At 47.2% G+C, this 11,774-nt stretch overlaps 1 protein-coding gene across 1 annotated transcript; it reads left to right on the top strand.

Annotated features, from left to right (window-relative positions):
* Nucleotides 1-1,246: 1,246 nt before the first annotated feature.
* FOXI2 (forkhead box I2) lies at nt 1,247-3,066 on the top strand. The gene is made up of 2 exons (XM_084754043.1): nt 1,247-1,807; nt 2,459-3,066. The coding sequence occupies exons 1-2, from the start codon at nt 1,249-1,251 to the stop codon at nt 2,902-2,904; spliced, it is 1,005 nt and encodes a 334-aa protein (XP_084610169.1). The 5' UTR covers nt 1,247-1,248; the 3' UTR covers nt 2,905-3,066.
* Nucleotides 3,067-11,774: the final 8,708 nt, after the last annotated feature.

Here is an 11,774-nt window from a genome sequence, read left to right as displayed (position 1 = left end):
GTCAAACTGCCTCATTAGTCGGTTGTGTCACAAGGTGTCTATTTGTTATTACAGCACAGAATTCCTTCATTCCAAGGCTAGGTCAAACCATAGTCCCAATCAGCAGGTACCTCCTCAGCCAAAAGCCGGGGCAGACTGGACTTTTTCCTTTATAGCCTGACATAATATTAGGTTGCTGTGGCAATTAGGAAGGGTCCCTAGGTCAGCCAGATTTCAACAAGTTGGTCTCTCACACTGGAGGGAATAATTTGGGGGAGGGTGGGAACAACCATGGTACCCACCCCATCTCAACCCCACTCCATTATTTCTCCTGTGCCAGAAATTTTGTATCTTCAGTCAAATGACCTCAGTGAAGGATCCCTGATACACATCTGACAGTTTTAACCCCACATGGTGCCTAAGGCAAGGGTATCTGGGCAACTGCTGGCTAACCAGTAGCCGGAACGGGGAGGAAAGGCCAGAGCTTTACAGCTGGGTAAGTCCAGCAGTGCTCTTCAGCAACAAAACAGAGGGATGCATGGTGTCTGGCACACCGCGAAGACACCCGTTTTTTGTTTTTGTTTTTGTTTTTTTAGGTTCTTCAGGGGGTGCCCAGAAAGGCTTTCACTGCTCCCTCTTGCACTAGGTGCCCCAAGCTACATGGCAAACAAGTCAAACAGGGCCCCGACTCTTCCAGCATCTGAAAATCTGGCTTCCGTGGTGGGAGACTTCTGGGATTGCCGCAGAAACATGCAGCTCCGCACCAGGCTTCCTTCTGGTATTCATGACACAGATTCTCCAGATTATTCTTTCTGGATTATTCTACTCTTCCCATGCCTCTTCTTGAGGCCCTGTCCCTGTCACACCTAAGGACCTCACTAGGAATTTAGGTGCATGACAATTGCTCTCAATTTCTGCCCTGAGATAGGGCCGAGTAAAGACCCCAGATGCACGAAGGGCCTAGCTTTAGGAGCTGGGATCTGAGAAAACGTCAGATCCTCTTCCACTTCAGGCCACAAAGGACTCTGAACACAGAGGGACATAGGTACCCTGGGACAGTTTCAGAGACTGCTTGTCTGAGTGTCCCAGGGCGGAGCCAAAAACTGACCTGAGGGCAGGAACATAGACTTCACTCCTCCAAAGCTGGCAGGGGAGGAGACTCACCACCTTGTATACTCTCACTCAGTGCACCACCCCACCCCCACCCCGTCCCAATGGCATTTAAAGGGCCCAGGGCTGGAAGGTGGGGGCAGGATGAATGGAACGCCCATGAGCTTCGGAATGCAGCCAACAGCACGGGCCCAGGCCAGAGAGCTGGACGTGCCTGGGTTTTGCGACGGCCTGGGTTCCTGCTCAGTCCCGCCCGGCCTGGCCAGGGCCGTTGCGCACCCCTCTGGCTATGGACGTGCGGATCTGGGCTCTGGCCGGCGCCTGTGGGTGAACTCGGCTGCACTCAGCCCGGCGCCCTATGCAGCGGGACCGGGACCGGGACCGGCTCCATCCTATGCAGCGGCGGCCCTCGCGGCTCCGGGTTCGCTCCTCAGCGCAGCAGGCAGCCTGGCGGGCGCAGATCTTGCCTGGCTGAGCTTGTCCGGACAGCAGGAGCTGCTGAGGCTGGTACGGCCGCCTTACTCCTATTCCGCGCTGATAGCCATGGCTATCCAGAGCGCGCCATTGCGCAGGCTGACTCTCAGCCAGATCTACCAGTACGTGGCTGGCAATTTCCCCTTCTACAAGCGCAGCAAGGCGGGCTGGCAGAACTCCATCCGCCACAACCTGTCGCTCAATGATTGCTTTAAGAAGGTGCCTCGAGATGAGAACGACCCAGGTAACCAAAAGAACGCACGCCCCATCCAGGACCCTGGACGCAGGTGGGGTGGCTGGGGTAGAAACAACCCCGGGCGACCCACTGATGTAGTTGAGAGAACTCAAGTGAGGTGAATTGGGGAGGAAAGACATTTTAGGCACAGATGGGTTCGGAGATAGCAGCAGAATCTTCAGGTCTTAGCTTCTGGTTAGAGCGACCCAGGGCTCAGTGCTGTCTGTTTGAAGCCTAGAAAGTTAGCCAACAACCTGAGGCGGCCTTGGGAGTTAACATCTCTGGCCCTCGATACATCTCCCTGTAAAATGGGAGAAATAGGGCCTACCTTTAAAAATCTGGGGTGTGTTGGGGAGTGACTTGTCTCTGGAAAGCATTGGACCCTAGAGAGAGTCCCGACGTGGTTAGCTCTGCTCCACTGGCTGAGCCCAGAAGGATCCTCTTGCGCAGTCTCCCCAGGGTCTAACTTGATGTACTTAGATGATCCTTCAAGGGTCCATAGCTGGATCTTTCTGGAGCATCCAAACACTTGCAGTATGACTGTGGAGGCCCATTCCCAACACAAAATGACACCTCATGGCTTGGGACGAGAAGGGCTCAGGACCCTCTGCAGGAACCAGTGAGGTCAACACAGGCTTTCTGAACTGCCTTTCTCCGCAGGTAAAGGCAACTACTGGACGCTGGACCCAAACTGCGAGAAAATGTTTGACAACGGGAACTTCCGAAGGAAGAGGAGGAGGAGAGGAGAGACCAGCGAGGCTACTGCAGCTGGAACCAACAGCCCAGGGGGAGCCTCACTGGAGCAGCCACTGCCACTGCGTGGCTTGGCTTCCCAGGACCCGCAGACCTCACCATCCCCGCCTGCCCCTGAGACCACCTCTTGCCTCTCCGGCTTCTCCACGGCCATGGGCACCCTGGCTGGCAGCTTTGGCACCATCCCCGACGGCCTGACCCGTGACTTTTCTTTAAGAAGGCCGCCAACCGTGGCTACTCACGGTCCTCAGATCCCTAACACCGTGCCTAGCCTGGACTCGGTCCATCAGACAGGGGCTACCGGCTTTAGGGCGGGTCACCTAGTCTACAGCCAGGAAGGGACTGAAGTTTGAAGAAAGACTGGAGACTGGCCAGGTGCTCTGTTCCAACATTGAGTTCAGACCCTGAATCAATCCCTCCTTGGGGGCCCCACAGGTGCCGCACAGGAAATGGCAGAGCTCCTGTGTGGAGCCGAGCTGAGGCAGATGCAGTTTGCTGTGTACCCCCTTGCCCAGGAGGAAACAGCATATCCACTCTCGGGTTGTTTCTGGGGCTCTGCCTATAGATCCAGCCCTGGGCTCTCAGACAGAGCACTCCTGAGAGCCCCTTAAAGGGTGATAGGTTCCTAAAGAAGCCTGGAAGTCTCTAGTCTCGAGAGGGAAGTCTTGGGAGCTGGTCAGAGGAGAAGAGGAAGCTGGGCAGCAAGAGCACCCAGAGGGCCCATATGTGGCTGCCTTTTGCCTTCCACCCTCAGGAGATTGCACACTGAGAGGAGTCCAGGACTCTTGCTTGGGCTTAGGCCGCGTGGAAAGAGGAACTTTATAGATTTGGAGGTTGGGAGGAGCCGTTTCAGCAGAAAGGGGTACCTGGGGACACCAGCTCCCTCCCCTGTCGCTCTACTCCTAGCATTATTAGTGTCCCTGTTACAGAACCTGTCCCCAGACCACAGAGTAGCTGACACCTAGGAATCCCTGGACAGCTTTGGGTTTGCCTTACCTGCCTCCACCACCACAGCTACCACCACCGCAGAACACACTAAAGCTCACCTGGGGCAGGTGGATGGCCACACCTGTTTTGGGTTTCTCTCCACTCCTGCTTTCTCCCTTTGCTGGGGCGGCCCCGAGGCAAACAGAATCCTGAAAACTACCTCCCCCCCCCCACACCCCCACCCCCACCATGAATTTAACTCTCCAGTCTTCTATTTATACTGACAGTAACTGGCAAGGAGCTCAAAATCATTAAGAAATGGAATTTGGACCTCTCTGCTTTCTGCAGCTCCTAGGGGTTCCAGCCAGCTAGCTATCATGAGTCTTTGGGTCATCTGGCAATCTCTGGGGACACACCACGCCAGGACATATAGGAGGGGTGCATCCCATGAAGGAGAGTGGAGAGAGGACTCTTATTTGAGATGAGGCTGTCCCTTTAGTAAGGCCAGTCCCACTTGGCACCAACATGGTAGGTTTGCCTTGATTTACCTCAAACCTGCCTGCTTGGCCAAGGCTGCCACTGCCCTGCAGATGAGAGCAGTGGTCCTCTGTGCCCTACAGTGTGCCTGATGAAGAGGGAATGAGAAGCAGTGGCCTTGGGTGCTGGGTGCTAGGTGCTAGGTGCTGAGTGCTGTTCCTGCCTGGTGTGATGCAGCATCTCAGTTGCTGCCACCAGGAGGTGATCCATGTGCTAGTTGGGTACCATAGCATTGCTTAACCAAGCTGTATCCTCTCTCCAATTTTTAAAATTCAGGGAAAAATAAATTATTTAGAATATAAAGAAAGGGGTATGGGGTCTTTGGGCCTATTTTAATAAAATAACATGCAAAAGAAGAGCACCCTGTTTTACACCTTATGCCTATAAGAAAATTGAAAAGAAAACTTTAACTAGCTATGACAAGAAGAAATACAGTGTAACTTGCATCAAGGCTTCCACAAAATTGGATAACATATATAGCCAAGGGGTGTCATGGCTGTGTGACAGGCAGCTTCTGGCTGTAGGAAGTCATGTTTATTTTTTTTGCTTCTGATGCTGAATTTTCTATTAAAATTGAGAAAGGAGAAATTCTTTTTCCAGTGTTGTTTGCCTAAAAGTCAGTTTTGGGTATTTAAAAATGGTTTGGCCGTGCAAAGCTACATAGAAGTAATAAGTAACAGTATATCAAACAGATGAGCTCTCTATGAGAAAGACATAAGTTAAAATATTCCAGTAGGGTGCTGTTGCAAATTAATGTAATTCCAACACATCAGAGGCAGAGAGGAAAACCAAGTTTCAAGGCCAGCTTTAGCTGCATAGTGAGTTTGAGGCAAACCTAGGCTACATCACACTCTGTCACAAGGAGTTTCTCTCTCTCTCTCTCTCTCTCTCTCTCTCTCTCTCTCTCTCTCACACACACACACACACACACACACACATACACACACACACACACACACACACACATCCAGTACTGCAGGATATTTGGGAAATGGTAGTATTAAAAGCCAAGCAGAGTCCATCCTTTCTCTAAGACAGTCCCTGTGTCTGTGTGAATAGGTGGAGGGGAGGCAGCCTCTGGTGCAGGCAGCTTCAGCATCACAAAGGGGCATTTCCCTAGAGAGAGGACTCTGCCCAAATGCAAAAACCAATACGCAAACAAAGCAGACTGGTGAACTTGACCTTCTCTCTAAAGCTGCCCTAGGATAAACCAGGGTGTCATGTCAATGCTGGAGAATGCTGCTAAAGACCCCCTCCTGGTCCTTGTGCCCAGGTTTGCCTCGTTCCCTCTTTTCATTGCCTTTGAAATTGTGAAACTTACAGAAAATGTCAAAATATTAATACTAACTGTGAGTCTACAGCACAAGATGCCATGAACACCTTATGGTGACAAGCTGGACACCCAGCTCCTCATCTGAGTGGACCACTGAGTGGAGCTAAACCATTTCAAATGTAGAAACAAGCGCCACACTTCAGAGGGAAATGCCTATTCAAAATGTCCACACACTGGGTTATTAAGAATTCTGACCATTGCCAATAAAGTCATAACAAGTTGGGTGTTTTTAAACCTAAGAGCATGAGCCATAATCTCCCTGGATATGGACTGATCACTGAGTGAGGAAGAATGCCTATTCTAAAAAGAATATTCCAATTAAGACCCCCGATGGTCCTTGAACATGTTTGTGAAAGTGTAGACGTGTCTGAAACATGGGCCCTTAACTTCAAGACATGAGGCCTCATTTCAAGTGTTGATTAAACTGTGTGTGTGTGTGTATGTGTGTGTGCCTGCCTGCGTTCCTTTTTGTTTTTCTTGTTTTGTTTTGTTTTTGTTTTTATTTTGAGCCAAGGTTTCTCTGTGTAGCCTTGTCTGTCCTGGACTCCAGTCTTTTGTTTCTTAAAGTGTGTCCCTGCAGCTGGTGTCTTCTGTCACTCATGGACCCAGCAACACGGTGATTAGGAGAAGTCTTCAGCAATATGGAACCTGAAGTTTCTCCCCCAAGTAAATAATACAAGTAAAATAACTAGGTGATGGGCAAGACTCATCTATTGAGAGCTACCAGGGAATCCTGGCACACAAACTATGCACCCAGACAGACACACACACACACACACAAACACACACACACACACACACCCCATAGAGCACTCTCCTAGACAGAATCCTCAAGGGAAAATTCACTCATTACAGCATCTATCCATGATGTCTTCAAATAATACTTTTAGAAGGTCATGCTTGCATTCAGGGCCAGACGAGGTGGGTGAAAATCACAGAAACATCACAGAATGTAACAGAAGTTGAGTTACCATAGAGCCTAACGAAATGGGATTCAGTCGATAAAATTTTTTTGGAGGGCCAACTAAGAATCTATGTTAGTCACACCAACAGAGAATGGTGAGTTCTGGTTGTTGCCCTGATGAGGAGCAGCCACAGCACTGGCTGAATTGAGGCCATTTGGCTCCAAAATGATTGCTTTCGATGCACAAGCCCAGATACCACATTGCCATGTTGCACCTGCTAACTGTACCTGGCTGTGTTCCACACTCTGCTCGCCCTCCCTAACCTCGGGGTGGTTTAGGCAGAAGCATTTGCACACCCTGGGTGGAGTGAGCTGGCTTTGTTCCTCTCTCCACAGCAACATATGATGAGTGTAACCTAAGGCCTGTCCTTTTGTTGGGAGACCTGTCATTTGCTGGGACTGGAGCTGAGCTTTCTAGGGCTTCTGGGTAAAACTTCCCTGGGGCTTCTCTGCATCCCTGAGCTGAAACATAGAGAACCTGTTGACTCCCAACGTGTTAAGCATGTCACTCAGGGTTAAGCCTTCTGTCACGCAAAAAACCTACTTCCATGAGCCAGCTTTATCATTGCTGGACGCAGACAGCCAGAAATGGCTTTGCCCTTTCTCTAAAGAGGATACATAGAAGTTATACTAAGCCAGACCTTCACACGCAGAGACTTGTAATCCTGCCTCAACACTGAACAGATGGAGCCTATGCATTGGTCCCTGAGAGTTGAGAGTCACCCATTCATCCATCAGGGCACACTGACATCAAGGTGCCAAGAGTGTTGCTGGTGCTTAAAGTGCCTTGTGTCTTTACAATCTCAAACCGCAGCCCAGCCAGCATGTTTGGTGGTGACGTGCAACTTGAGGTGACATGACTTGTTTCTTGGGGGGGGGGCGTCACAGCTAACACTGAGCTAAGTCAGAAGGGACCTACTTCTCTGTCCCCAACTTCCCTAGATTCCCTTTATCCCTACTTCCTGCTCCAGAGTCTTTCCCCGAAATCCAAGTCAGCAACATCTCCAGTGTCCAGGCAGCGTGGGCAGTTGATAATTGTTGAATGAATGAGGGAATGAATGAATGATTGAATAAATGCTGAGCACCCTCATACCCTATGCTTTCCACACAACTCTCTTCCATGCCAAACTCAGCCCCTCGCAGTGTTCTGTCACCGGTTTGAGTGCCCTCACAGAGGACAATCTTTCTACTACTGGACCTCAGTAACACAGGTGCAATTGAGACACAGTCTCAGAGGCCCTGAAGCTAGGCATCTTCTGTTAAGGTGTGGGTGTCATGCTAGGACACAGAGCCGGGCTAGGATATGGAGCTGGGGCATACGAAATTCAGAGTTGACAGCAAGGCCACTATGGTTCGGAAGCGCTCGAAGACAGCACTTGGTCCCTCCCCTGGCTTCCTTTCACAGGCACTGGGCTTGGCTTTGTTACACCGTGGGAGACACATAGAATACATGTGTGAAAGCTCAATTTTATGCCCTCTGGAAGTTCTGAGTGGCTTACTTGTCCCCAAGCCCCTAATGGTTCTCCCGATCCATCACCCACACACAGACCCTCACTCCTGCATGCACCAGTGGCTGGGAGCTGCCCGAGGCACACATTAGTGTCAACACCTGAGCCGAGCAACTGGGAGCCTTTGCCCAGGCTGCGACCACTTCACTACAGGGAGCCTACGGGCAGGTCACTGGGGAAGATGGACTGGGAGTCGGGGGGAGGATACTTTAATGAGAGGTTTTAGTTTCAAGAGTCCTGAAAAACCACACACTTAGCTGCTTCGTTCGTCTGTGTTCATTGTTCTGTCTATTTCTTAATTTTGAAGCTTAGGATGAAAAGAATGTGTATTATGAATTGCATATTCTAACTGGAGGAAATAAAAGGCTATTTGGCTTGTTGTTTTAACAATGTAACACAAAGAAGGAAATCTAAATAGAAAGACAAAAAAAAGTTTTTAAAGAATTGTTTGTTACATAATTCTCTAGAAATCAATTGTGGCTTCTCTTTTTGTCATTTTTTTTTTCTCCTAGTGCCCTGGATAATGTATTTAGCACATGATCAAAATGTAAACATCAGGAAAAAGAACTTGTACCAATGTTATATTTTCCTAACAATATGGGTTTTCTCTCTTTGCAGGAGCATTACCATTGCCAGGCTTCAAGTGTGTGAGCCTGTTAGCACATCCAACAACACCATGTGTGCCTTCATCTTAGGAAGAAAATGAAAATGACATTTATCGCAGGAAAGAGCCACAGCTTTTCAGACAAAAAGTAATATGGGTGCTTCCACTTTCTGCCCTGTTGAGACGGAGCCCACTCTTGAGCTCCCATTTCCCAAGGGCTCATCCACACAGGAAACTCAACACCTCTTTGACAGCCTAATGGGGAGTCCACAGTGAAAATGGCATTTCACACACCTGAGGTCAGAATAGCAAGTCCTGGCTGACTTGTTCCATCCTGTTTCGCACCCCCCAGGCTAGGGGTGACACCGTGGCCTTTAAGAAGTGAGGTGCTCGGTACAAAGCCCGAGTGTGCCACATGCTTTATAGATGTTCCTGTGAAAAAGACTGAGCGGAATCATCCAAAGACTTGTTCATCCAAACTGTGTACAGAGGCACAGTTTAGAACTGGGGTCTTGTACCTGGCTCACAGATCATGCCACTGAAAAGCACTAGCCAGTACTGTGTGTCATCAGAGCAACGAAAAATTCCATGTAGTGTCTACTAAGAGCAGTGACTTTGTGACAGCTGTGCACAATAGTAATCAATGTGTGTTAGCAGCTCAGCCTCAGAAATGACAAAGCTGTGGTTCACAGGAACCCAGTGACTTGCCTGAGGACAGGGGCTCCAAAATTTAAAGCTCTTTGTCTGACCCAAAGTCTATCGTCCCTCACTGGTCTGCATTGCTTTTCTATATAATAAGTGGATGTGGCCAGGAAATGCCATATGCTTGGACCTACTAAATCTTCACTGAAGTTTTTTTCTCTCTTCCTCTGTCTCTGTCTGTCTCTCTGTGTCTCTCTCACTGCCTCTCTCTCTCTCTCTCTCTCTCTCTCTCTCTCTCTCTCTCTCTCTCTCTCTCTCCTTTCTCTCTCTCTCTCTCTCTCTCTCTCTCTCTCTCTCTCTCTCTCTCTCTCTCTCTCTCTCTCTCTCTCTCTCTCGGGTACCCATTCCCCCTTTCCTTCTCCTCCATGCTCACTTAATAAAACCTCATATAATCTAGAAAAATAAACTTGACTGAAAGGAATTTATTCTATTGTGCCAGCTCTTATAAAGACCACATATGATGTGAGAATACGAGTGCCTTCTTCTTGAGCAGACACAGAACAATCCAATAAGTTTGAATTGAAATGTAAATATAGCTAAAATTGTTTTTAATTATATAACTTTAACTTAGAGGCTGGAGAGAGAGCTCTGCCGTTAAGAGTACTTATTGCTCTCATAGAGGACCTCTGTTCATTTCTCAGCATCAGAAGAACTGATGCCAATGCTCTTTCTGGACCTCCATGGCCGCCCCACACACAAGGGGTTCACACACACACACACACACACACACACACACACACACACATACATGCAGACAAACTACTCAGATACATAACATAAAACAATAAATCCTTTAGGAATTAGATCTAATTTAGTAAGCAAGAGTTTAGAATTTAAACAAGACAAGTACATGAACACAATTATAGTTTCCAACAGAATTGAGGGAATCAAAAACAAACAAAAAAATGTATCAGGAGACAATACAAGGTTGTTTCTCTAGCTTACTACTGCCTTATATGTGGCCCATGAACTAAAGGTTGTTTTTATGTTGCTTCACAATTGGAGAAACTCAAATGAAGAAGACTATTTCACAACATAAAACTAAAATTTCAGTATCCATTAACGTAGATTTATTGAGAGTCAGCTTGCTCAGTTGTTGAGATAAGACTGCCTCTGCCTTCGATGGACAGAGTTGAGGCCCTGGATCAAGCAGTGTGGGTTTTCTGTGGCTACACACTGCAAAGTGAAGGGAGCAGGACCTGGGTACCTGTATCCCAGCATCATCAGAATCACATGCATAGATGTCTCATAGATGTTTTTACATAGCCCAAATAAATTCTACATGTCAACAAGAAGAAAAATTAGACTTGAAATTTGTAATTTGCAGTCCTTTTTCATTAGTGTATATTACTGTGGAAAATAGTGGGCATTGTTATGGCCCTTTGAGGTATGTGTATAATGTGCTTTTTTCATATTGCTATCTCTTGTACATTGAAAGACACAGTAGCCTATGCCTCATGGGAGCCACGTGGGGGAAAGCAAATCAACCAAAACTGTATCAGCTTAACAGAACGTCTTCACAAGAGCACAAAACTGAAAACAAAGCTGCCACCAAAGTTGTTTCCAACTGGCTCCCTTGTTAGCAAAGCCCGTTCTCTAATTAAGTCAAGTCTGATTGTAGGAGTCAAGGAATTGGGCCCAAAAAAGGACATGGAGAAAACAAACCCATTTAAGATGATAAACTTCTTATCTTCAGTTTTGTTCTTGTAATCATATATGGTGAGTTGTTATTTCATTCTTGAAACAGGCTCTCAGGTAGTCTAGGCTGGCCTTGAACTTGTGCCACATCTCCTGCCTTAGACTCCCAAGTGCTGAGATTACAAGGGTGTACCACCGTGCCATGATATTTCACGTTACAATTTTAAGACAATCAACAACAAAAACAAACAAGGCCAAATCTGCTGTGGAAATTCGGCCTCTCTAATGCCAAGTGAGCATCATGAGACACCACTGCCTTCTTCCTTGGCCCCAAAGCCTAAGAAGTTTACCACGTGTTATCAACTGTTATCAGGAAAAAAATTGTCTGTTAGGCTTTAGAAAAGGAGAGGGATGAAGAGGGTTTAAGAGCTATCACAGAGTAAGATGGAGAAAGAAGTCCAAATGCATAGCAGTGATGACAATAAATGTAAATGGGTACAGGTTTTTAAAAATAGAGGATCTGATTATTTTTTTTCATCCTGGAAGCTGGCAAGAAGAAATGTGCATGGAAAAAGACCTCAAAGAAAATCAAAAGGCAAATAGAAAAAAAACCTATTAGGTACATTTCAACTGTAGGGAGAGCTATAGCAACATTAATTTTAAAATAAAATTTAATGTAGACATGTTAATATGGTAAAGAAAGAGATGGACACAGTGGTTCCCAATGAATGAAGAAAAGCTAAAAGAAGTAAATGAAGTGAGCGAATTTATCTGATCAGGCAATTTGAAACATTTTGTCTATCTAGTGGATCAAATACTTGAAAAGGAAAAAGATTGACAATGTTTCTTTTTGTAAAAAGAAATATTTATTTTTTAAAAACTTTCTTTTATATGTGGGTTTTTTGTTTTGGCTGGGCTGGATGGGGTGGGTTTTTCTCAGCCCAAATATGTAATGCCTGCAGAGGTCAGAAGAGGGTGTTGGATCTCCTGGACTGAAAATTACAGACAGT

The sequence above is a fragment of the Acomys minous genome (genome assembly GCF_964271855.1).
Source record: "Acomys minous genome assembly, chromosome: 2".
Taxonomy (NCBI): Eukaryota; Metazoa; Chordata; class Mammalia; order Rodentia; family Muridae; genus Acomys; species Acomys minous.
This window is presented reverse-complemented; position numbering and strand designations above follow the sequence as displayed.